The sequence below is a fragment of the Hypanus sabinus genome, chromosome 13 (genome assembly GCF_030144855.1).
Source record: "Hypanus sabinus isolate sHypSab1 chromosome 13, sHypSab1.hap1, whole genome shotgun sequence".
Classification (NCBI taxonomy): domain Eukaryota; kingdom Metazoa; phylum Chordata; class Chondrichthyes; order Myliobatiformes; family Dasyatidae; genus Hypanus; species Hypanus sabinus.
The window spans coordinates 90747647-90775134 of record NC_082718.1 but is presented as its reverse complement, the minus strand read 5'-3'; the positions used below and the strand labels follow the sequence as shown (position 1 = coordinate 90775134).

General features: G+C 37.7%; 2 protein-coding genes and 1 long non-coding RNA gene across 8 annotated transcripts in view; 2 read left to right on the top strand and 1 right to left on the bottom strand.

Annotated features, from left to right (window-relative positions):
• Positions 1 to 27488, top strand: part of LOC132404122 (calcium/calmodulin-dependent protein kinase kinase 2-like) — a 90445-nt gene that overhangs the window by 61789 nt on the left and 1168 nt on the right. For 2 of the 5 annotated variants that reach the window (XM_059988176.1, XM_059988178.1), the window contains one exon: positions 6912 to 9693. In XM_059988176.1, the coding sequence (XP_059844159.1) occupies positions 6912 to 6942 (31 nt within the window). In that variant the 3' untranslated portion in view covers positions 6943 to 9693. Of the gene's footprint in view, positions 1 to 6911; positions 9694 to 15971; positions 18210 to 26339; positions 26424 to 27488 lie in introns of those variants that run through there. The other 3 variants (XM_059988175.1, XM_059988174.1, XM_059988179.1) reach the window with 3 other exon arrangements.
• The window catches only part of LOC132404124 (P2X purinoceptor 4-like), a 66417-nt gene continuing 42315 nt past the window's right edge, over positions 3387 to 27488 (bottom strand). The window contains exons 8-12 of one of the 2 annotated variants that reach the window (XM_059988180.1): positions 26740 to 26873; positions 24115 to 24208; positions 22168 to 22233; positions 19711 to 19806; positions 3387 to 3664 (exon numbers count right to left, since the gene is read on the bottom strand). In XM_059988180.1, coding sequence (XP_059844163.1) covers positions 3623 to 3664; positions 19711 to 19806; positions 22168 to 22233; positions 24115 to 24208; positions 26740 to 26873 — 432 coding nt within the window. In that variant the 3' untranslated portion in view covers positions 3387 to 3622. The remainder of the gene's footprint in view (positions 3665 to 19710; positions 19807 to 22167; positions 22234 to 24114; positions 24209 to 26739; positions 26874 to 27488) is intronic. The other variant, XM_059988181.1, reaches the window with a different exon arrangement.
• On the top strand, positions 3622 to 6568 carry LOC132404125 (uncharacterized). Its single transcript, XR_009515427.1, has 2 exons — positions 3622 to 4887; positions 5622 to 6568. It is a non-coding gene; the product is annotated as an uncharacterized LOC132404125 (long non-coding RNA).

Here is a 27488-nt window from a genome sequence, read left to right as displayed (position 1 = left end):
CTGACCACTGCCTGATAGTTCTGTGGTCAAAGGCATTGACCTAGAAGAACTTTTCTACGAAGGATAGGTATGGCTGCAACGACCAGCTGACTGGGGCATCGCGGGGGAGTGGGGCCAGTCCCATCCTTCGTAGCCAGGGTGAAAGGTAGAACCTGGGCACATAGTGGTACTTGGTGCCCACATACCTGGGATCCACACACAACCTGAAGCAGCCACACATGAAGCTGGTCATCAGGATGAGGGCAACTTTGGGAATGTTTTTGTCCCCATTGCCCAGGGACTTGTGCATGGTGACCTAATACTCATTTTCATTACACTTCCCATTCCCATTCTAATATGTCCATCTATGGCCTCCACTGTCACAATGAAGCCACATTTACGTTGGAGTAGCCTCTAATCTGATGGCATGAACATTGATTTCCCAAACTTCCAGTGATGCCCCCCCCCCCCTTCACCATCTCCCATCTCCTTTTCCCCCTCTCACCTTATCTCCTTGCCCACCCATCGCCTTCCTCTGGTGCTCCTCCCCCTTTTCTTTCTTCCATGGCCTTTTGTCTCTTTTCACCAATCAACTTCCCAAGTCTTTACTTCATTCTCCCCTTCCAGGTTTCACCTATCACATTGTGTTTCTCTCTTCCCCCCTCCCAGCCTTTTAAATCTACTCAGCTTTTCTCTCTGGTTCTGCCAAAGGATTTTGGCCTGAAACATCAACTGTACTCTTTTCCTAGATGCTGCCTGGTCTTCTGAGTTCCTCCAGCATTTTGTGTGTGTTGCTTTAGTTTCCAGTATCTGCAGATTTTGAACATAAAACAGTACCGCATAGTAGAGGGCCATTGGTCCAAGATGTGCTGACCTATGTAAACCTACTCAGTGATCAATCTAACCCTACCTTCCCATAACCCTCCTTTTTTCTTTTTATCCATGTACCTATCTAAAAGTCTTTTAAATATCCCTATTAGCCTCTGCTACTACTCCAGGCAAAATATGTTTTCAGGCACCCACTACTGTTTTTAAAAAAATTAAACTACCTCTGACAACTTTCCTAAACATTCCTTCACTCACCTTAAAAAGGTGAACTGGTATTGGCCACTGCTGCCCCTGGGAAAAGGTGCTGGCCATCTACTCTATTTATACTTCTCATGAACTTGTACACCTTTATTGAGTTGCCTCTCATCCTTTGTCACACCAAAGAGAAAAGCCCTAGCTTATGCAATCTTTCCTTTTATAACAGTTCCTCTAACTCTGTTAAATCTTCTTTGCATCCTCTCTGAAGCTTCCTCATGCTTCCTTTAATGATGTGACCAGAACTCAATACTAATATAATTGAACTAGAGTTTTACAGAGTTGAAATATTACTTTGTGGTTCTTGAACTCTGTGTCTCTACTAATGAAGGCCAGAACACTATACGTTTTCTTAACCACCCTGGCAACTTTGAGGAATCTATGGACTTGGACCCTCAGATCCCATGGTCCCTCTGCGCTGCTAAGAATTCTGCCATTAGCCTTGTAGCCAGTCTTCAAATTTGATCTTCCAAAGTGTATCACTTCACACTTTTCCAGATTGCTCTGTCTGTCATTTCTCTGCTTCTCTATCCTGCCTGTATTCCCATTCTAAACTACGCCAACCTTCTACCCTATCCACAACACCTCAACCTTTGTGTCATTTGAATTCTTTGCTAATCTATTCCTCCACTTCCTCATCCCAGTCATTTATAAAAAAAATTGAAATTGCAGGGATGCTATAATAAGTTGCTGTGGAACACCACTATTCACCACTCCCCAGGCAGAATACACTTATCTGTCACTCTCTGTTGTCTTGGACAAGGCAATTCTGAATTGTATACTTTTTGACGCAGTATCCAGCAGCCAGCTTGCACTTTTAAAAAAAAAAGTATGTCATTTTAAAGTCACTACCTCTAGCTTTTGTGTAGGTGGTGAACAGGACTGCAAAAAATGTTTTTTTTGTTTACAGATTTGATAATCAGCAGGTAGCAGAAGCCTAACAAGGCAAATCAACTCAGGAAAAGTGAAAAGCCTGCTGAGTAGTGAAATGAAAACAAAATGTAGATTAATTCCATGTTTAGGAAATTTTAAATAAACTACGCGTTTCTCTTAATATGCTCAGCAAAATCTTATCCATGACTATTTATAATAAGTTGAAATTTCTGTTGCTGTTAATTTTGAATAATTTTTAAATGCATGTTCCTGTGATTCCCTTGCTAATACATCATTGATTAGAAGTCAGGTGTTCAAATTTCAAAATTCCCTACATAGGCTGAAGAAGAATCACAGTCTGTTTTAGTGTGAGTTTATATGTTTAACAACTTCAACACAGCTAGGTTTAATAATTGTTTAAATAACCATTGATGTTGTGTTGTGATGGAAATGAGACAGATTCTTTGGGTCTCAAAGGTAAGGGAACTTTGGACACACAGTTTTAATAATAAGGAGTTTATTTACAAGGGGAAAAAAGCTTGGGAACAACACAAGCAGCTACAATATTCGCACAAATGCGCTTAAATAGATGAGTGTGGGAAAAGTCGGGTCGGCAGTACAATACACAGGAATACGGTGTGGGGACAGAGTATAGGTACACATACAAGGAAGGGAAAAGTAACTACGATATCCGCCACCCCTTGACCTGGGCAGGTACGACTCTCTGTTACAGGGACAATAATAAACGCTCCCAAACCCTATTCAATGCACAGCTCACCATGTGTCTCCAGAGCTGTTCTGCAGTCTTCAGCCTGGAGTGAAGCAGGGTGGTCCCTCGAGATGGCAAAAAGAGAGCGACCCAAGCACGTGAAGCACCCTTTATAGGTCAGGGGGCTGGAGGGTCCAGCCCAGGTGATTCACCGGGGGGCCAACGGCCTGGTGATAGACGGGTTAATCCAATTAAGGTGGCCAGTGGTTAAGTGTGCAGTAATCAGTTGGGAGGGGTGAAATGTTGAGTGGCATGTGGTGTGACCTCCGACCTGGTGAGGGCATTGCTGTGAAGTGATAGGCACAGCTCTCTGGATACATGTAACAAGGTCAACATAATTTTGTTTGATTAGAAATGGTTCCATTTATTATCAGAGAATGTATACAGTATACAACCTGGAAGACATTAGAACCCCAAACAGCCTTCTCCCCCACCCCTGCACAAGCAACAGGAAGCATCAAAGCATCAACCTTCCCCCTGCCTCCACCAGTTTCAGCAAGCAGAGTCAGCACCCACCAACCACCGAGCAACAGCAAAGCACCCAAAGAGAGACTATGATCTGCAATCAACAAAAACTATTGTTTACCTGACAGTTCAACATGCTACATTCTCTCTCACTCCCCCTCTCTCCCACTCTCACTCCCCCTTCCCCCTCACTCCCCCTCCCCCTCTCTCACTCCTCCTTCACTATGTCACTCCCTCACTCTTTCACTCTCAAGGGACAGAGAGATATCACCAATTTTCACAGTGAAAGGAGAAACTGATGATCGCTGTTCTTGTTTTACATTCTGCCACGTTGCTTTTTATTGTGAGATTTTCGAATCGAGGATCCTGCCGCCCACCCCCCATCCAGAGATGGAGAGAGAGTGACCACTCTGCTACAGAGACCTGCAGCAAAATCCTGCTGTTACACCTCAGTCAGCAACACCAGCCTGGAATCGGTTGTTCATAGGGCTGCACCTGGAGAATGTCAGAAAATGGTTAGCCAACAAGCTCCAGAAACGGGAGCAACACACACAAAATGCTGGAGGAACTCAGCAGGCCAGGCAGCATCAATGGAAAAAAAATACAGCCAATGTTTTGGGCTGAAATCCTTTGGCAAGACTGGAGAAAAAAGGCTGAGGAGTATATTTAAAAGGTGGGGAGAAGGGAGAGAAAACCACCAGGTGACGGGTGAAACCTGGAGGGGGAGCAATGAAGTAAAGAGCTGTGATGTTGATTGGTGAAGGGCAGAGGCCATAGAAGAAAGAAAGGGGGGAAGGTGCACCAGAGGGAGGCAATGGACGTGCAAGGAGCTAAAGTGAGAGAGGTAATGGGATGGGAAATGGAGAAGGGGGATCTGGTGTGCATTGCCAGAAGTTTGAAAAATCAATGTTCATGTCATCAGGTTGGAGGCTACCCAAACAGAATATAAAGTGTTGTTTCTCCAACCTAAGTGTGGCCTTATCACAACAGTGGAGGAGGCCATGGATGGACAAATGGGAATGGGAAGTGGAATTAAAATGGGTGGCCACTGGGAGATCCAGCTTATTCTGGCAGACAGAACATTGATGCCCAGCAAAGCGGTTTCCCAATTTATGTTGGGTCTCACCGATGTACAGGAGGCCACACAGGGAGCACCGAGCATGGTAAATGACCCCAACAGACCCAGGTGAAATGTCAGGTCACCTGGAAGGACTCTTCAGAGCCCTGAATGGTAGTGTCAGAGGAGATGTAAGGGCAGGTATAGCACAAGTGCCAGAAGGGAGATCAGTGGGGAGGACTGAATGGACAAGGGAGGCATTTAGGGAGTGACCCCTACGGAAAGCAGAAAGTGGGGCGGTTGGAAGGGAGAAGATGTGCTTGGTGGGGGGAATCCTGGCGGAAAATTATGTGCTGGACATGGAAGCTAGTGGGTGGTAAGTGAGGATAAAAGGAACCCTATTCCTAGCAGGGTGGTGGGAGGATGGGGTAAGAGCAGACATGCATGAAATGGAAGAGATACAGTTGAGAACAGTGTTGATGGTGGAGGAAGGGAAGCCCTTTTCTTTGAAGGAGAACATCTCCTTTGTTTTAGAATGAAAAGCCTCATCCTGAGAGTAGATGCAGCAGAGATGGAGGAATTGAGAAAAGGGGATAGTGTTTTTACAAGTAATAGGGCGGGATGAGGTGTAGTCTATGTAGCTGTGAGAGTCCGTGGGTTTGTAATAGACGTTGCTGGATAAGTTGTCTATGGAGATAGAGACAGTGAGATCAAAAAAGGGAAGGGATGTGTGAGAAATTGACCTGGCGATCTAAGGACAGGGTAGAAGTTGGAGGCAAAGTGAAGTTGATGAGTTCAGCATGAGTGCAGGAAGCAGCATCAATGTAGCATAGGGAAAGTATGGGACAGTCACCAGTGTAGGCTTGAAACATAGACTGTTCCACATACCTGACAAACAGGCAGGCATAGCTGGGACCCATGCGAGTGCCTATGGCTACTCCTTCTGTTTGGAGGGAATGGGAGGAGTCAAAGGAGAATTGAGAGTGAGGACCAGTTCCAACAGACAGAGGAGAGTGGTGGTGGAGGGGAACTGGTTGGGTCTGGTGTCCAGAAAGAAACGGAGAGCTGTGAGGCCTTCCTGGTGAGGGATGGTGTATAGGAACTGCACATCCATAGTAAAAATAAGATTCTGGGGGCCAGGGAACTTGAAATCCTTGAGAAGATCAAAGAGTGTGTGAGGCGTCATGGATATAGGTAGGAAGGGACTGAATTAGGGGTAATAAAACAGTCGAGGTATGCCAATATGAGTTCAGTGAGGCAGGAACAAGCTGGAACAATGGGTCTACCTGGTTAAGCAGGTTTGTGGATCTTGGGTAGGAGGTAGAAACAGAAGGTGTGGGGTGTGGGAACTATGAGGTTAGTGGCAGTGGATAGGAGATTCCCAGAGTCCATAAGGTTGGTGATGATGTGGGAGATAATGGCCCAGTGTTCCTTAGTGGGGTACCCCATCCTTCCACCACCCTACCAGGGAAAGGGTTCCTCTTGTCCTCACCTACCACTCCACCAGCTTCTACATCCAGCATATAATACTCCAAAACTTCCACCTTTTTTTTTACTGTTTTCCATAGATACTGCCTGGCCTGCTGAGTTCCTCCAGCATTTTATATGTGTCGCTCAGATTTACAGCATCTGCAGAATTTTTCTTGTATGTGTCCAGGAATGGGAACTTAATTACTGTTTCAAAAAAAATGCAGTTTGAGTGCCACTTGCAGATCAGGATCTTGATAGAACCCCAACCACCTTGAAAGGGACATTAAAGAGAAGAACTTAAGCTGCTTCTGCAAGTGAGCTTGGTGCTGTCTTAACTCTGCCCAGAATAGTTGTTCTGTTGAGATGATGGGTAAATCTATTTAGTACAATTACATTAGATTGTCAAAGATAGGAAAGACCCAGTTTTGTTCTTTCTTGATTTTAAAGCTCCATTGGTTAATTTTATCAAAAGTGCTGAAGGACAAGGTGTTTATTGGAAATAAAAAGGAAAGTTTTGTCAGCATTCTTACCTGCAGGAAGTGTAAAATTGGGTAACAAATAAGAATGGACTGACTTCAATTTTAATGGGACCTCCATCAATTTATCCTACTAATTCACTCTTCAGTTAAAGCATGAAGCTTTGAAGCTCTCAAATAATATTTATCTAACCATGCTAGAGTTACATAATTTTTGGTGCAAACATTGAGGACTGTTCACAATTTAACTTTCATGTCCACACAGTGATAAATGCCTATTTTTTTTAATGCAATAGATGGGTGCCACAGTGACATCCAAATACTTTTTTAGTTGCAGGCAGGTTGGAGTAAATTCTTAAGAACTACTGCAAGAGCCTTGCATTTTTATAGTGAAAATACTATAGAGCTGGGTCTGAACTAAGGTTGGACTTTCACAAAGCTCACAATTTATTTGCCTGTAGAGATACTGGTTGACCCACTGAGTTCCTCTGGCAGTTTAGTTTTTGTACCAGATTCCAATACCTGCAATCTCTTGTGTCTCCACAATAGTCTGTTTTGATTGTAATTTAGATTTGATTTTTAAAATTTTAACTGATAATATTAATAAAAAGTTTTCCTTATTTATTTTCACCGATCAAGCTGCTTACCTGTGAAAAATATTAACAAAATGGTATTTATAGTTTTGGTCATTTTGCTTCAAGTGTGCAAATGTAAAGTGATCAATTCTATTATTTTGCAGGATGTGCTGGCCATTGGTACAGAAGTGGTGATGATGATTGAAAGAGTTAAAATATAGGTGGATGGGAGGCATAAAGCAGTGCTTGTTGGTTATACAAAAGAACATATTTTGTCCAAAGAATAATTGGAATAAACATGTACTTATTATTGATTTTAATATCATTAGAGCTTAAAGAGGGTAGGAAGTAATGAATCTTGTTTAAACAAGAAACTGAATGCTGGAACCTGGAGCAACAAACTAACTGCTGGAACTCAGTGGGTCATGTCACATCTGTGGAGGCAGAAGAAATGGTTATTGTTTAGAGTTGAGGCCTTGCATCAGGACTGAGGGTGTAGAAAGAACGTAGTGAATATACATTGGTCACAAGGAGGGATGAGACAGAGGCAGGGAGGTAATAGATAGAGCCAGATGGAGGAGGATGATGGCCAGATGGAGGCAAAGAGAAAAAGGGGGAATGGTGTGTTAGAGCTTGATAAGTGAAAGCTGCAAACAAAGTGGGGGTTGATGAAGAAGCAGATGATTCTCACATGGTTCTATCTGGCTATCATCCCTCCCTTATCTGTTCCACCTGTCACCTACCAGCCTCTGTGTCTACCCTTCCCACTCCCCTTGCCAATACAACACTATAGGCTTATTCTTTCCTTTTTCTATTTGTACTTTCATCTACAAGCCTCTTGTTACCCCTCTTTCTTCTTTATGTTAGCTATCTTCCTGCTGTTCTCTGAGTCCTGATGCAGGGTCTCAACCCAAGATGTTAAGATCATTCCCTTGCCTCCACAAGTGCTGCTTGACCAGCTGAAATCTAGCAGTTTTTGTCTTGGATCTCTTGAAATTTTGTAATCAATGAAAGTAAGCAATTTTCCTATGTACTAATAAAAGAATCACACCTAAATCATGATGAATATTTTATAGTTTTGATAAACAGTGAGCAACTTTTTGTATGGAAAGAAGCATTTAAAGAGAAAAGAAATGATGCCTTAATCTGCATTCATATATAACTATCACAGATCTATGATTTTTTTGCTCATTGTTTCTTTCTTTGGCATCTTTTCATATGGCATCTGAAAGATTCAGTCATGGTGATATGGATATGAATTTGAAGTGCAAATGCCATTAGATGCCAGTTGTATAAACGTTGTAATCCCAGACTTATTTCTGTATGTTGAAATATGCTAGCTTTCTTTATAGCAAAGATTCATAAAAGCACTATCTTGTACGGTGAGCTTCTCAAATCTCAGTGGTATTTTTAAGTGTCTAGCTGTTGTCAGATACAAAAGAAACACATTTTCTGAAGCTTGCTTATACAAGAAAATAGCTTATTCTAATCGAAAGGTTCATGTGAAGTATAATATCTATGATGATTAAGTTAATAATGCCACTATCACCAGAGTGTTGAATGCTGTTCACAAATTCAACCTAAAAGTGAAAGTATCAACTGTCAAATGCTTGTTCATTTTTGTGTAAACTTTCCACCAATTTCCAGAAAAAACAAGTCAGGAAATATGAAATACTGCTATTTGCATAGTAGTCAAAGGTAAACACTTAATTTGAGTATACAAGTCTACATGTTATATCATGCAACTAATAACTTTAATTGCATCATGTTCTGTGACATAATGTGTGAACCAGGACCTTAAAGGGTATCAATATGAATCAGTTTTCCCTTGGAATTTTTAAAGGTTATGTAAAGAATTCTCATTTACTGTATTGATAATGCAAAACATCTCAATGTGTTCTATAGATATATTTGTAATACATGCACTGGACTGCTTGTACACATTTGGTCACACTGTGTCACAGCTGCTTAAATATGGAGCACAAGTGACAAAGTTTATAGTGGATTTCACATTAATTTACATATAAATCCCAAACTAATGGCCCTGGCAAGCCCCGGTGTTCTGATTTTTGTAATGACTTGCTTGTAATCAGTTCCAAAATCAGTACAGGTAAAGCATGGCAAAAGAGGAGTTAAAACTCTACATGCAATTGAACCACCTCATAGATGCTATCAGTATTCATGAGCAGTAAATGGACTATTAAGTGCTGATATTTAATAAATCTAATATTCCTGGTTATTGCACAGTCATTCTGTTAGCAAAGTCCTATCAGGTTAGAAAAAAGATCAATTTGCTCCTTTTACCTGATAATTCAATACTGGTAGTTCACTGTTAAAATTTGTGCATTATGGCTAAGTGTTATTACTGGTTAGCTGATTTTTGTTGGACGTTAACTCAAACACTCCCAAGCTATGCAATGGGGAATTAACTCTTAATTAAGTCAACATTGAAATATTCTTTATCCTATTGGAATGGATCACACATTATTTAAGAGGGCAGTTACATCCAGAGATGAGTATTGTCTTCTTTGCTGCATGGTGCTTCCTAAAGCATGCTTGAAATTTTGAGAGATAACAAACAAATTGTCACAATATTGATAGCATGGTGCTTATTGTGTGCATGCACAAGTTTGCATTTTGCCAGTAATCAAATGCACTAAGCAATATCGAAGTTAAGTCAGATATGCCATTGCACCAAATTGAGTATTATAAATTACTGCAATTTGAAAGTATAACATGAATTTAATAATTCAGAATTTTGCAGTATAACCAGGGGAAGTTTGTTTCATCAAATGTATTTTAAAAGAAAAATCTCATTATTTGTTTCCAGTTTCATTTTGGTTCATTCTGGTAACTTTTGTTTTCATATCAACATTACAGGTCACTGAGCAATAAGTTTCATAAGCTGTATTTGATTAAGTAAAAGATTAAATTTGTCAAATGGTACATGTTGATTTTTTTTGTAGGTTACTCCACTTTTCTTGATCAAAATAATTTTTTCTGCAATGTCCCATTTCTTTGTGTATATGTCATTTATCTGCATGAGTTTGTGTTGTGCTAGGTCACAACCAAACAACATTACTCAAGTGTTTTAGTATAGGCTAATAGGATTTAACTACTAATTCCCCCCTCCCCCATGTATGGATTGAACCAAAATTCGATTTATCAATCATCCCACATGGTATTGAGAATTTATTGCATGAACCCGCTGGTTCAGGAAGCTATTCAAGAGGAGCAAGAGAAGAAAAAATGTAGTTGTAATTGAGTATAGTATAGTCAGACACAATTTTCTACCTCAAAGATCAAGAGTCCTAAAGGCTGTGTTGCCTGCTTGGTGCCCAGGTTTGAGACATATCATCTGACCTGCAGAGGAATTTGGAGTGGGATGGGAAAAACCCAATTGCTGTGGTCCATGTGTCTATCAGTGAGGTAGGAAGAACAAAGAAAGACGTTATGCTGAGGAAATTTGAGCATTTAGGAAAACATGGAACCAAAAAGGTAATAATCTCTGGACTGTTACCTGAGCCATGTGCAAATTGCTACAGGGTTAATAAGATCAGAGCTAAATGCATGGCTCAAAGATTGGTGTGGGAGAACTGGGTTTGAATTCATAGGATATGGACACCAGTTTTATGGAAGGAGTGAACTGTTCCGATGGGACAAGTTCAACCTGAGCCATGTGGGACCAGGGCCTAAGCAAATGACAAGACTAGTGCTGTGGATAGGGCTTTAAACTAAATGGTAGGGGTGGGTTCAACAGCTTGGAAAAGTATGGATAACATAAAAGGGAAGGAGAGTGCAGGTAAAGAGAGATTAGCTTTATTTGTCACATGTACATCAAAACATGCAGTAAGATGCATTGTTTGTGTCAACAGCCATCTCAGTCTGAAGATTGTGCTGAGACCATCCTGCAAGTGTTACCACGCTTCCAGAACCAACGTACATGCCTATGTCTTGCTAACCCATAACCGTAAGCCCTTAGAATAGGGGGAGCCTCACATAGTCATTGGAAGAACATGCAAATGCTTTCTAGGCAATGACAGCAAGTGAACCCTGATTGGTGATCACTGGCACTGTAACTGCTACACTACTGTGCTGCTTCCCTATGATACCATGCCGTCCCCTATTCAAGCGCAGGAGAGGTACTGAAGTCTCTAGAATAAAGAATAAGACAAAAGTTAGAAAGGGTTAAGAATATAACTGTAGGCAACATGGAGACGAAATTGAGAGGGATAGTGAATACAGGAAAGAAGGTATTTGAAAGCTTGCAGTTTACGAAATAAGGTAAATGGGCTTATAGAGCAGTTAGAAATTGGCAGTATGACAAGGGCACCACTGAGTTGTAACTGAAAGAAGATCACAGTTGGAAACTTAACATCAGTATCGAAAGGACAGGCTGGTGGGCACAGGTGATGGGTAGCTCTGTTAGTAAAAGACTGAAATCAAATCTTTAGAACAAGTGATGTTGGATCAAGATGTAGAATCCTTGTGAGTAGAGTTAAGAAACTGTAAGGGTAAAACAACTCTAATAGGAGTTATATACAGGCCTCTGAATAGTAGCAAGGATGTGGGGTACAAATTACAATGGGAGATAGAAAAGGCATGTTAAAATAGGCAATGTTACAATGGTCTTGGGGGATTTCAATATGCAGTTAGATTAGGAAAATCTGTTTGGTATTGAATACCAAGAGAAGGATTTTGTGGAATGGCTCTTTAGATGTCTTGTCGAGCTCGGTAGGAGGGAAAAAGCTAATTCTGGATTTGATGTTGTGCAATGAGTCACATTTGATTAGGGAGCTTAAGGTAAACAAAACTTTAGAAGGCAGTAATCATAATATTATAGAATTCAACCTACGATTTGAGAAAAGCTAAAATCGGATGTATTGGTTTCATGATTAAGTAAAGGAAACTAGCAAGCCATGAGAGAGGAGCTTGCCAGAATTGATTAGAAAGGGCACTGGCAGGGATAACTGTAAAGCTGGGGTTTCTGGGAGTTATTCGGAAGATGCAGGATCAGTTCATCCCAACGAAGCAGCAGCATTCTAAAGGGTGGATAAGGCAACCATGGCTAACAAGAGAAGTCAAAAGACAGCATAAAAGTGAAACGGCATATAATATAGCAAAAATTAGTGGGAAGCTAGAGAATTGGGAAGCTTTTAAAAATTAACAGAAGGCAATTAAAAGGAAATAAGGAGAAGAGATGAAATATGAAGGTAAGCTAGCCAATAATATACAGAAGAATTTTCAGATTTATAAAGAGTAAAAGCGAGGCAAGAATGGAATTCAGACTGCTGGAAAATGATGCTGGAAAGATAGAAGTGGGAAACAAAGAAATGGTGGACAAGCTGAAGTATTTTGCATCTCTCTTCACTGGAAGACACCAGCAACATGCCATAATTTTGAGAGGGACGGGGGTATAAGTGAGCATAATCATTATTACTAAGGAGGAGTGCTTGTGAAGCTGAAAGGTCTGAAGGTAGATAAATTGCCTGAACCAGAGGAATGACATGCCAGGAAAGGGATACATAAAGAGCATGAGAGATTAGTAGTGATCTTTCAAGAATTGCTAGATTCTGGAATGGATTCTGGAGGGCTAGAAAATTAATAATATCACTCCACTCTTTAAGAAGGAAGGGTGGCAAAAGTCAGCAAATTATTCGCCAGTTAGCTTGAACTCAGTGGTTGGTAATATGTTAGAGTCCTTTATTAATGATGTTTTGGGGTACTAGGAGGCACATGATAAAACAGGCTGAAATCAGCATGGTTTCCTAAAGGGGAAATCTTGCCAGACAAATCTGTTGGAATTCTTTGAGGAAGTAACAGGCAGGATAGACAAAGGAGAGTCGGTGAATATTGTTTACTTGGATTTTCAAAAGCGGCTACACATGAGGCTGCTCAACAAGATAGGAGCCCATGGTATTACAGGAAAGATACTAGCATGGATTGAAGATTGGCTGACTGGCAGAAGGCAGAATGTAAGAATAAAGGGGGCCTTTTCTGGTTGGCTCCAGTGACTAATGGTGAGGGTTGTGCCTAGTCTACAGGGTGAGTGTTGGCAACTTTGAATGTTATATATTAATGATTTGGATGACAGAATTGATGGCTTTGTGTCCAGGTTTGTGAATGATGCAAAGATAGGCGGAGGAGCAATTAAGTACTGAGGAGGCAGGGGATCTGCAAAAAAGATTTGTACAGATTAGAAGTGCAAAAAAGCAGCAGCTGGAATACAGTGTAGGTAAGTGTATAGCCATGCACTTGGGTACAATGAATATTGGTGTGGATTATTTTCTAAATGGGAAGCAAATTCAGAAACTGGGATTTGGGAGTCCTAGTGCAGGATTTTCTAAAGGGCAACCTGCAGGTTGAATCAGTAGTAACGAAAGCAAATACATTGATAGCATTCATTTCAAGAGTGCTAGAAAATTAAAGCAAAGATATAGTGTTGAGGCTTTATAAGGAGTTGAAGCAACATGCTGGAGGAACTCAGCAGGTTGGGCAGCATCCGTGGAAACGAACAGTCAGTGTTTCGGGCCGAGACCCTTCGTCAGGATTGAAGAAGGAGGGGGCAGGGGCCTTATAAAGAAGGTGGGGGGAGGGGTAAGAAGGAGAAGGCTGGTAGGTGCCAGGTGAAAAACCAGTAAGGGGAAAGATCAAGGGGTGGGGGAGGAGATAGGCAGGAAAGGTGAAGAAGGAATGTAAGGGGAAAGCACTATGGGTAGTAGAGGAGGCGGAACCATGAGGGAGGTGATAGGCAGCTGGAGGAGAAGGCAGAGTGAAACTGGGATGGGGGAAGGGAGGGGGAGGGAATTACCAGGTGTTGGAGAATTCAAATTTTCATGCCAAGGGGCTCTAGACTACCCAGACGGTATATGTGTTGCTCTTCCAACCTGAGTTTGGCTTCATTATGGCAGTAGAGGAGGCCATATATGGACATATCCGAATGGGAGTGTGAATCAGAGTTGAAGTGGGTGGCAACTTGGAGATCCTGTCTGTTGTGGCAGAGGTGCTCGACGAAGCAGTCCCCCAATCTAGGTCGGGTCTCACTGATGTAGAGGAGGCCGCACTGGGAGCACCAGATGTAATAGGTGACCCTAACAGACTCAGAAGTGAAGTGTTGCCTCACCTGACAGGATTGTTTGGGGTAAGAGAGGAGATGTAGGGACAGGTGTAAGCGCTTAGTTTACAGGGATAAGTGCCAGGTGGGTGATCCGTGGGGAGGGACATGTGGACCAGGGAGTCATGGAGGGAATGATCCCTGCAGAAAGTGGAGAGGGGTAGAGAGGGAAAGATGTGGGAGCTCCGTGGGGAGGGACGGGTGGACCAGGGCACTTATCCCTGCAAGCGTACATAAATAATGCAAATCTTTGAGAGTATAGTTGCATTTTGTTTTGTATTGTTATTACATATTGTCTGCCTAGAATTTATACTCAGTTATGTATTAAACTACATGTCACTCTGTTTCCAAATCTATCTTCAGAGTTACTGGCAAATTCAAACTCTGCATGAAATGAAACAATAGAATTTCTGTGCAATAAATGTATTCTGTCTACAAAACATAATAGTTCTGTCATGTGGTGAAGTTTTTTTGTATAAACGTTATCATACGAAGTTGATGAAGCAGCTGTACAAAGTGATAAGTTTATCTTGGAACTCAATCTATTTTCAGTTACGATCTCAGTTATATTATGCAAGTAAACTAAACCTGTAATATTGTTTAAGCTAGTGTACATTGAGTAACTGAATTAATATAAACCACACCAGACTGTCTTGTCTATCACAGACTAATTAAAAAATCTGTGTAAACTAATGAAACATATTGAAAGCAATGGAAAAGTTGGGAAGAATAATTAATTTACACAGAGATATGGTGGAAGTCAGTTGGAAGACTATTTGTAGAATCAAATTCTACAAATTGGATCAGATTGCATAAGTGAATAACAATAAAGGGCATTGAACAGAAATAAGATCAATATTAGTAAATATGATTAAAACTATTTTTACAGATTGAGGACAAGCACACTGATTTGAACTAATTGGATAAAATAGGATGTTTGCATTATTGTATCTTTTAAATTACCTAAACTGATAAAGAGCAAGGATTTAAATCAAAGTGTGCAAATAATTTGAAATTTGACCAAAGTAAATGAAATGGGCTTTCAGCGAAATGCAGTACCTTATCTGGAACATTCAATGAAAGTACACATTTGGCATTCCATTGTAAACTACCTTATTTCATTTTACTGATACCCTTGCTCCATTTCCTATTTAAGGAAGAAAAATCCATTTAGAGATGTAGGTCCAGACAAATCACTACTCTGGGCTGTTGCCATAATAAATAATGGGTATTCTATATTCTTATGACTTGCATATTGTTTTTAGTAGGACAGTTAAGTGATCATACTGAAACACAGTTCAAAGTTCAAAAGTTAATGTTTAAATTGTTTTACCTAAGATGTGTTCTTTTAATTTAAAATGTACACTGTGGTTCATTACAATTGATATCCCCTTCTTTATCATCATCCATCTCTGTCCCTGTTCAGTCCATCTGCTGTTGAATTCCTCAAGCGTACCTTTTATCATTAGAAGCATTCCAATGCTGTCCTGGACTATCTAATATATTTCATAATCCTGAAATCACCCAAAGTTATTACTCCCTTTTTTAATAATTTCCCAACAAGTACCATTGCCTATTATCCCCAGGTTTACTGATAGCATTGCCTTGTTTTGAAATTTCCCATCTCCATGTTTGTCTTGGTCGTTCTCCAATTTTAACCTCCGGCTCATCCTTGATTTTTTCAATCCAGCATTTGTCCTATTACTTAAACTTCAAGAATCTTCTGTTTTAAGTCATTCCATATAAAGCATGTAAAAGTTAGGTCAAATATTTATCTTTGTAATAGTTTCTAGTATTGGATGCAAAGCTTCCAAAAGCTACCTTGGGATAATTCAGTGAGTTATAGTTGGCATGTTAACACAACTGTTTAATTATTCTCAATTGTGATGTATATGAGATACCATACAAAACATTCATAAAACAGCAATCTTTGTATAATATTTTACAATGTTTTAAAATGCCATTTAAAACTTCATCATGGTAATTCTGCACATAAATAGTATCCCTCATCTTGAGACTAGAGACTAACAAAATGTATTAAAATTTGAGATCAGATCCTAACTGATGCTCTAGTTACACGTTGAATGGGATGTACATTTTCTCTCAACAGAAAACAAAGTAGTGGAGATAGTATGAAAAACTCCGAACTACCAGAAGTTGAAGAGGATGAAGTTTTGCCATGAGGTTATATGCAATAAAGGACATGCATATTCTTTGGGTTTCGAAAAAGATTATCAGCTGTTTGATATTTGTAGATGTGTCAGAAACTAAATGAATGCATCAGTATGATACTACCAGCTGCATAATCAACTCACAATAAGTTTAATGTATTTTGTGTTTTTGCATGGAAATTCTTTGAAATGCATAATTGTCTGAAATATTGATGTGCTCATTTTAAGTCATTGAGATAGTTCTATGAGTGTAGATGTTTGATTAATCTTAACATTTTAAATCTTATACAGAATGTTTAAAAAACGACATTTTCTATTTGTGGCGCATGTTTCTTAAAGGCATTTGGGGCCTAGAATTTCACCTTCAGAAGAGAAAAATGTAGATACTTAAAGTGATTTTCACATCATGATATCAATCAGAATGCATATTGCAAAATGTTTACAAAATTCATTTAATGTAAAGGTCTACTATTATTTTTGACTAATTTTTACAAACTATTATCATAGTTCAACAATTACAATATCAAGAATAATGCACATTATTGGTAGTTTAATTTTGTAGTATTAGTATTAGTTTATATAGGATATGTAGTTTACTAAACATTATTTTCCTTATAAATCTGTAAAGTATCTGTAGTGCAGACATTTTAATATTTTTATTACTAATTAACATAATTTTCTGAATGGAAATGCTACATCCATGGCAGTTGCTAGTTATTTATGAAGTTATTCATTTTTATAGAGTGGTTTGTTAAGCATATTTATTCATGAAACAAGCATGTATCATTTCATTGTTTCACCAATGGTTTAAAAAACAGATAAGGTTATAGAGCTGGCTGTAAAAATGGCCTCTCTATGTGTATGTTACCTTTATGTATTTCAGTGACTGAACACCCCCCCCCCCACTTCAGAAAAGCTATAATTATTGAAAGTAGACAAATGCAAAAACAAAATGCTGTGGTTTCTTAATACATTTTTTTTCCAGAGGGAAAATACTAGTTCTGTGGTGCGCAATGTGCATTAATCAATTAATTATATGCATGGGGTAGATGCTTAGTCTTTGTTCTGAATTTCCCACTATGCGAATTCTGTTGAAAATGTGGAGGACTACAGATTTTTTTTCATTAGAATGAATAATAGATTAAATGTTGTAAGCTTTTGTAAATGCACTAGGAGAATAATGCTTGTAGGTAGTCATATGAATTTGATGCACTGTGCATTATATTTAAATAGAAACTTCCAATTTATTATCATATTAGAGAATGAGGAATAGTGAGTGTAATGCAGAGAACCCCTTTATTATCTAGTAATGGTTTAAAATTCAAATTTTGGTGAAACTTATCTACTGCTCCTTTAAAATGCTGTGTAAACCTACCTCTTTTAACTACTTATCCTAATACATCCTCTAATACCTGACTGTTAGTTTGTGTCCGATAACCTTGAAGCATTTTGTTCTGTTAAAGTCACTGTGTAAGTGCAAGTTGCTGATGATAAAAATATCTTTTAACATTTTGAAAACAAAGGACACAGTGGCCTTCTATCCTTTTGTGATATTGACAGTTTTGCAGTGGTCAGATAAAAGTTACAGTTATGATATTGCTGCAAAATTTCTGGTGTATTGCCAAATATAACTTGTATATTTACTAAAATTATGTATGGTTATGTTTTATACAGATTATAAATATTATCTTCATTATGTATTTATGGAAACAATTATATTTAATATCAGTGGTATTGCATACATAGATGTTTTCAACATTAGAACTTTGCTCTGGCTATCTCTTGGTGAACTTATATTTGATATTACATTCTCAAAAGCTTTGAATTTCTATGTATAGAACAAATGTATCAAATTAAATTAAACTTTACCTAATGTCTTGATATACTGACATTATTTTTGAAGCTGGAAGCACTATAATTAAGATTTAATTATATTAAGTTGCATAATGAAATCATAAGTATGGATACATGCTAGATTTTGTGATGGTCTACAGTTATCAGTGACTTTAATGTTGGTAAGTAATTTGTCTTCACTTTTATTAATTAAAATGGATTTATAGAAAAAGAAAATTGTAAAAGTTATTTACACTTATTAAATTGATGTTTGCAACAGTAAATACATCCATTATGATCATTTGTTTGATTTTGTAATTTAATTTAGAACCAGTTTCTGATCCAAGACAGTTTTAGTAACTGAAAGGCAAATGGTTAGATTAGATTTTAGTGTTATGAATGAAGTATGTTCATTTATATAGAAATTACAATACAATCACAAGCCATGTTCACATGTTCAGTAGCCCTAATTCTGTATTCACTCATACCATCTATAAAACAACTTGAAAAGGTATTTATAAGCTGTAATCTTTATCAAGTTTGTTCTTCCAAAATAGTGGTGTTTATAGTGTTTATCCAACTGAGTGATAAGGTAAGAAAATAACATTGTTATTGATTTATTGTGCAAATAAGGAGCAAAGAAAGCAAGTTGTTAAAGTGTATGGAGAAAACTGAATATAACTATAAGCTTTGTCCATTTTTTCAAAAACCATCCTGGTAAAATAATTTGAAGATCTTTGTACTAGAATTGTGCTTAAGCTGCTAAATTACTGCAGAAGGGTAACTTACACAAGTACTTCTCTACTTTGAACTTTGAGATCAAAGTTCAAGTTCAGAAAATTCTGGCTTTGTCAAGTTTTTCTATTCAGCACTTTTCTGTCCATTCCTAAAGGAAAAAAGCTGGCCCATATTAGCATCAGTTCTTAAATAATTTATATTTTCAACAGGTAAATTTATATTGTGTTTTCAACAAACTATCTGCACATTAGTTTGTTACTTGGTTATTTTTATTTCAACATCAAAATTCATTAGTTAACAGAACACTGCTTTCCTCTTTAAGTTTACGGTTTATTTTCTTCAAGTCAATCATATTTACAATGATATTTCCAACTTTTACGTTGGCATGTTAGTCATAAAGCAAGAAAATTTCCTTTGCACACCGCAGATTCATATATCAAAAGTCAGTTGGAAGTGCTGGAATTGCATATAGTTCCAAATCCATCTTCTGATTCAATATACAGTTATACACTCCTGGATTTTCCTAACTATAACACATTCTTAAATAAGTCCATGAATTTCTTGTTCATACTGCAGCATTATAATGTGATCAGATTCAGTGGGAAATGTGACATTTGACTTTTTTCAGATTTTTTTTAATAGTTCACTCTTGGAGATGTGCTTGTAAACATTATTTAATGTGGTGCTAAATGTATTGTATAACTGACTTCACAAGTTTTCTATATTTTGTCGGTTTGGCTTTGGCATTCAATATTTTCATGGTATAAACAATGATAGGAAATTAAAATCACCAACTTTTTTTTAAAAAAAGGTTCAAAATATTTTTGCCATATGTCAGAAGGATTGTCTTTATAGCCCTACAAATATTGCATGTGGTATATAATAAGTTGTTACTACAGCATAATATGGTAACTAGGATAACAAAAGCAAATGAATCGTGGGTTGGCGAATGAATGCAAATTAGAGAACAGGAGAACAACAAACAAATGAACCTATCACATCTCTACTTTTTACCAATTGCACAATTTATCTGCAATACTATAAAATAGGGTTAATTGCTACAAATAATTCATTTGCCTCAAGAGGGATAAATTTTTACTGACTTACCAATTCTTCATCTTTAACATATTTATATTTCTTTTCCTTGTAGTAATTTCTTTTCTTTAAGAAATTGAAGACAAAAATATCACACACAATTGTTGCCTGAAAGGAAACATTTTAATTATACTGAGGCTTTAGAGGAGTTCCATGATCTGAAATGAATTAATACAACTTTTAACTTTTATAAAATTTAAATGCATAACAAATTTTGCCTGTGCATTTTAAGTTAACTTTCCCTTTTCAACTGATATTCATAAATATAGAGTATACAGCACAGAAACGGACAGGCATTTTGGCCCACTCAGTCCACATTATTTATAGTTGTGCTAGAAAGTTTGTGAACCCTGTAGAATTTTATCTATTTCTGCGTAAATACAACTTGAAATATGATCAGATCTTCATGAAAATCCTAAAACTAGTTAAAGAGAACTCAATTGAATAAATAACACAAAAACATTATGCTTGTTCATGTAGTGAGAACAATTATCCAATATTACAAATATTTGTTGGAAAAGGTATGTGAACTACTGGGGTAATGCCTTCTACAAAGCTATTTGGAGTTGGGTGTTCCTATCAATAAAATGAGATTACAAGTGTGGGTTGTAGAGCTGTCAGGCCCTATAAAAAGACACACAAAGACAGGTTCCTGACAGAGCCTGGTCTTCTCAGGAAAGATCTGTTTATGTGCACCATGCCTCAATGAAAACAACTTTCAGTGGACCTTAGAAAAAGAATTGTGGAGATGCATGAAGCTGGAAAAGCCTACAAAAGCATTTCTAAAGACTTGAGTGTTCATCAGTCCACAGTAAGAGAAAATGTCTGCAAATGAAGAAAACTCAGTACAATTGCTACTCTAACTAGGAATGGACATTTGGCAGTGATCACACACAAGGGCACAGCATGTAGTGCTGAAGGAGGTGAAAAAGAACCCAAGGGTTACAGCAAAAGAGTCTGCAGAAATCTCTAGAACTTGCTAAAGTCTCTGTTCATGTGCCCACTATAAGAAAAACACTGAACAAGAATGGTGTTCATGGAAGGACACCAGGGAGGAAACTACTGCTGTCCAAAAAAAAACACTGCTGCATGTCTCAAGTTCGCAAAATACCACCTGAATGTTCTACAATACTTCTGGGACAATGTTCTGTGGACAGATAAAACAAATGTTGAACGTTCTGGCAGAATTGCATAGTAATGTTTGGAGGGAAAAGGACACTAGAAACCAACACCAAAACTCTTACCAACTGTGAAGCATGGTGGAAGGAGCATCATGATTTGGGGCTGCTTTGCTGCCTCAGGGCCTGGAAAGCTTGCAGTCGATGAAGGAACAATGAATTCAAAATTGTATCAAGACATTTTACAGGAGAATGTCAGGGTAGCAGTCCTTCGCCTGAAGCTTAATAGTAGTTGGATGATGCAACAGAACATTGATCCAGGGGACACAAATCAACCACAGAATGGTTTAAAAAGAAGAAAATTTGTGTTTTAGAATGACAGAGTCAAAGTCCTGACCTTAATCCTATTGAAGTGTTGTAGAAGGACCTGGCAAGCAGTTCATGCCAGGAAGTCTACCAACATCCCAGAGTTGAAGCAGTTTGTAACGACAAGTGTAATGTTACCAGAAACATTTGGTTGAGTTATTGTTGTACAAGGGGGTCACACCAGTTAATGAAAGCAAAGGTCCACATAATTTAACCAACAAATACATATAATGGATCATTTTCTCAATAAGTAAATGAACAAACATCATGTTTTGTGTTATTTATTTAATTGATTCTTCAATATTTAGTTTTAGAACCTGTGAAGATTCTAAAACTAAATGATTACATTTTAGGTCATATTAATGCAGAAATAGAGGAAAATTCTACAGGGTTTATGAACTTTCTAGTATCACTGTATCAATACACATTTACACTTATCCTGCACTAATTCCATGTTTCCTTTTTGCCACATTCCCATCAATACCCCCCCCCCCTTTACCTACCCTCCAATTTTTAAAAATCTTCTGCACACTTGGGGACAATTTACAGGATTCAGCTACCATATGATTATAAAATTGAATGACAGGAAGTGGATGTCCAACTGCATCTCTGTAATTGGGAAGGAAAATGAAAACCTGAAGGATCAGGAATAGAAGATAAGACTTCAGATAATTCCCAGATAAAACAACCGAGAGTTGTAAACCGGTTGTGATTGGTGCGCCTGTTGCACCATTAACCACATTTCAAAGCAAAGGGATTAAAACCCACAATCTAGTTTGTTGATTTTATGAATTTAGGTATAATCAGTACAAGTTGGATTTGTTTCCTTCACAAATTTTCACTTCTGAGGATTTACTTGAATGTAATGGAAAAGGAAATAAATGTATCATTTTTGGTACCAATTATGTAATTGGAAGAAATCCGAATTCTAGGACCACTTTGCTCTCTTTGCTGTAGAGGATACACAAAACACAAAACAACTTACCATTCCCAGTAATGCTAAACCAGATCCTATATTTATCATAGTTGGGATAATGCTAAATTTTCCAGCCTGTGCAGAATACAAGTTTTAAATCAATATGTATTAGTATTAGAAGTATTGATAAATTGTTTAAGTTATTAACTTCTACTTTCAGACTGTAATCTATGGAAGAAAAATTTCATCACTTCAGCCCTAAGCCTGAATTGTTTCATTTTCAGCAGATACATACCTTATGACAAATTCACACGAGAATTATAATGGGTCATAACTTGCCCCAACATTAATGCATCTAGAATTAAATGATCCTCAGCTAGATCCAAAAGTTAAATGATTTGCCCTTCTCAAAAAAAACCACCCCCACCATATTTTGCAAGCTGTAGTTTTCATTTCTAAACATTAATCCCTCAATGCACCCATCTCATGTAAAGGCAGAAATGGGAGTTGTGAGAAGAACTATTTATTTCAGGTAAAGGCATGCTACTCTCCCCACTGAGCTCCAATAATTCGTTTATTGCTCAAATTCCAGCACTGGTAGTCTTTAGTCTCCAAAATGGAGATTATTTGTAAAATAACCATGACAAAAATTATATCCTACAGCTTGAAGGCACAATATCAAAGGAAATGCATGTAGCACTGCCAGAAGAATATTGACATAAGAAAAAAACAAAAGGAGGTGCAAATTAACTACACAAACATTGCTGTATAAGAGCTGACAAAATATTAGGATGACAGGAAACATGAAGTTTAATCACGGAATATACAGAAGTAAAATAATTTCACAGATCCATCAGGAAAAAAAGGTGGGAAGGATTGGGGAAATGACAAATTATTTACTGAAGGTATAAAACAGATAGACATAATGTCAAATTATGAGCTATGTGACGTGCATTTGAAATAGATAAAGGGGTATACAAAATAAAACCATCATAACCCTGTGGATCAGATGAATTGCATCCTCCCATTTAAAAAAAATCTTAGCAAAAGCTGAATAGAAAACCAGTAATGATGAATAACAATGGAATCACTATTAAAAGAATGCCAAATCTAGAAATGAAATCTATAATAATGAAAAGCCAATATGGATTTTGAAAAGGAAAGCATAAAGTTTGATCAGTCTTACTGAATATTCTGAAGGAGTAATGGGGAAAGTAGATGATAGTAATGCAGCTTACTGTATTTTTTCTAGATTATCAAAACATCTTTAATAAGGTACCACATCATTAGTTAGTGAATAAGGTGAGAGGATGGAAAATCAAGAGACAAATACCATTATGGATAATATAACTTCAAGTCAGAAACAAAGGGGAGGAATAAAGTGAAGAATGTTGGGCACTGGTGTTCCCCAAGGAACATTTTCATAATTTTAATTTGGAACTGAACAATTTCTAAATGTCCATATTATAGGTGGGAGCCAATTTTGATTAGAACTGTAACAAATTGCAAGCAACATAACTCAGCTTGTAGAATGGACAGCTAATTAGCTAGTGAATTTCTAAGATGTTGGTCTTGGTGAAGTCAAAGTGATTTTGCATCACTAAAATGTTGGCCTGGCCAAAGATAAAGCAAACCAAGCACCTTGGCTGATAATTTTTTTTAGGGACAGAATTAAAAGGTAATGATGAATATGTATTAAAGTTAACCATAATTACTACATACAGTTTTGATTGCCATGTTATATAAAAATATAGAAATATTTACATGGATAATATCAGAAATGCAAGAATATCTGTGTTAGAAAAGAATAAACTGACTGGCCATCTTTGGAAGGCTCAGAGTAGCTTGACAGACCTAAACCTTTTGAGAGTGGATATACAGAATGAATATTACCAGTTGTGGGAAAAAGTATAATGAAGGGCATTAATATAAGATAGTCACTGATTAATGCAATAAAACATTCAGAGGAAACTTCTTTCATTGAATAGCAGTGACAATCCAAAAAAAATCACTCACCTCACCAAAAGCCTTAATGACAAATCGTATACCATATGCTTTGTACAAATTTCTTGCTTGTGTTCCATTCTCATTTTTGTAGTATCTTGCAAATCTGTTTTCAATTATTTTTAAAGTTAGATTTTGTAAAACTAAATACTAGATTGGTAGTTGTACCTTTGGTACCTTAATCATATGCCAAAAAAAATTGAACAAAGAAATCTCTGGAGAGACTTGTAACTTGTATGCTTCTCTCTAAACCAAGGTTTGCCAACTTGGGGTCCATGGACCCCTTCAGTTAATAATAGGAGTTCATGGCTTAAAAAATGTTGGGGACCAGTGCTCTGAAAGAAGTGTGACTGGGAAATACTGATGTGCAAAGGGATCTGGGTGTCATTCACAGTGGTGCTAGAAAGTTTGTGAACCCTGTAGAATTTTCTATATTTCTGCATAAGTATGACCCAAAAATGTGATCAAATCTACACAAGTCCTAAAACTAGATAAAGAGAACCTAATTACAACAAAAACATTACACTTTTTAATTTATTTACTGAGGAAAAATTATCCAATATTACATGTATTTGTTGGAAAAAGTATGTGAACCACTGGAGTAATGCCTTCTACTAAAGCTATTTGGAGTCAGGTGTTCCTATCAATAAGATGAGATTGGAGGTATGGGTTATAGAGCTGTCCTGCCCTAAAAAAAGACACACAAAGTCAAGATATTGACAGAGCCTGTTCTTCCTAAGAAAGATCTGTTTATGAGCATCATGCCTTGATTAAAACAACTTTCAGAGGACTTTAGAAGAAGAATTGCAGAGATGCATGAAGCTGGAAAAGCCTACAAAAGCATTTCTAAAGACATGAGTGTTCATCAGTCCAGAATAAGAGAAATTGTCTACAAATGGAGGAAACACAGTACTATTGCTACTCTCCCTACAAGTAGGCATTCATCAAGAATCACACCAAGAGCACATCACGCAATATTGAAGGAGGTGAAAAAGAACCCAACGTTAAGGCAAAAGACCTGCAGAAATCTCTAGAACTTGCTAAAGTCTCTATTCATGTATCCACTATAAGAAAAACACTGAACAAGAATGATGTCCATGGAAGGACACCATGGAGAAAATCATTGTTCTGCAAAACAACACTGCTGCATGTCTTAAGTTTGCAGAAGACAACCTGGATATTCTACAATGCTTCTGGAACAATGTGGACAGGTGAGAAATGTACACTGCAGTGTTTGGAGGAAAAGGGCACTACACACCACACTGAAACCTCATCCCTACTGTGAAGCATGGTGAAAGGAGCATCATGGTTGGGGATGCTTTGCTGCCTCAGGGCCTGGACAGTGTGCAATCATTGAAGGAACAATGAATTCAAAATTGTATCAAGACATTTTACAGGAGAATGATAGGGTAGCAGTCCATCACCCGAAGCTTAATAGAAGTTGGATAATGTAACAAGACAATAATCCAAAAGACAAGTAAATCAACAACACAATGATTTATAAATAAAAAAAGAAAGTTCATGTTTTAGAATGGCTGACTCAAAGTCTTGACCTTAATCCTATAGAAATGTTGTGGAAGGAGATGAAGCAAGCAGTTCATGCAAGGAAGTCCACCAACATCCCAGAGTTGAAGCAGTTTTGTAAGGAAGAATGGCCTAAACTTTCTTGCACCACTGCATGTTAATACACGTAAGCAGCTTACAATTTGAAAAGGTAGGTGATAGCTAGAAGAACTGAGTACAAGGTTAAATATGTCATGCTACAATGATCTTGGCATAGCAACACTATAACCACTCAGGTTTGACTTTGAAACATCTGCCTAATATATGCCCACTTCTGCTGTATGTCATCTGATTTATTCCATGTTAAAGAAACTCTTATGTTTAGGTTTCTAATTGACTATTGCAAATTGTGACCCCCCCCCCCCCATTATAAGTTGGTGGCAGAATTGATGTGGGGTTGCAGGTAAGTGCTTGATGATTGGTACAGACATACTGGGTTGTTTATCATACGATAAACAATAGTGGTCACAGAACAGATCCCTACAAAACAATTTTTTGCTTTAAAACTTCTATGTTAGCATGCATCACAATTTTATATTTTTGCTAAATTTTATGTTTGGATGCTGTATCATTCACCATGTAGCTAGCTAAGAAATTATCTGTATCAAGCTTAAGTTTCAGTGGATGGAGTACACTTGCTTCACCTCTTTCTGATATATAGTTTTGTGTTGCAGGTTCTTTGTTGATTTCATCTTCATCCTCAATTTACCAAAGCCTACTTCTACACACTAAGCAGGTGGATTTGTGCACTTAGAAAGGTAAATTGTAGTTGTTTAATAGAGTAACCTGACTACTAACTACTCACAAATAAAGAATGGATAAAGAACAGATAAATTCTGGGCAAAATTAGATCAGAAAATGGTTTCACATAATTCAGCTTTAAAAAGCTATATAATACCTCGATTATATTACAGGAGTTAAAATTGGTGACTTTTTAAAAGACTTTTTCATCTTCTCTCCCTTCTTGACAGCTAATTCACGTTAGTGTACATTTCCGTGTATGCTGACAACTGAGTATTTATTTTACTATTGTTTAATCTCTTATTTGACAGATGTTTTGAAGTGAACGTATACCTGAAATTATAACCAGGTGATACCGCTCTACCATAACTTTTGTCAAATCGTTCAAAGGTGTACTTTGGAATGCATTTCGATGCCGATTGATCCAGATCGCAATTCCACTCTATTAAAATACCCATCACTGCACCCTGAAAAAGAGACAATATTCAAGTATTAAATAAAAATGAAATGGAGTTTTTACATATTTTATCTGCTAATTCAATTCTGTGCACTATTGCTATCCAAAGATCTTCTGCAGCTGTCACTTTATTTTGGTAATTTCTTGAGATAAAGAGACAAAAATGGGCACTTACAAATCCATACCGACTTGTATAATACACACAAAATGCTGGTGGAACACAGCAGGCCAGGCCAGCACTGTCGACAGTGCTTCTCCTTATAGATGCTGCCTGGCCTGCTGTGTTCCACCAGCATTTTGTGTGTTTTGTTTGAATTTCCAGCATCTGCAGATTTCCTCATGTTCCGACTTGTATAACCCAGGTAAGTTTTATTTGTTATTCTTGGTCTGTGTTTACCTTGTTCTTCTCAGGGCAGTGGAAAACATTTTCACTGCTTCAATTTTTCCCAGTGCATAGATTGCAAATTCCCATAAGCCTGTTTACCACCCTTCAATTTCCACTAAGAGTTTTTGTAAATAACACTAAGAAAGCATCAGCATCTGCTGTGGTGGGACCTCGTGGGAGACTTTCTTGTCAACAACAGTCTGGTGATCATTTAAATAATGGTCATCATTCACAAATTAG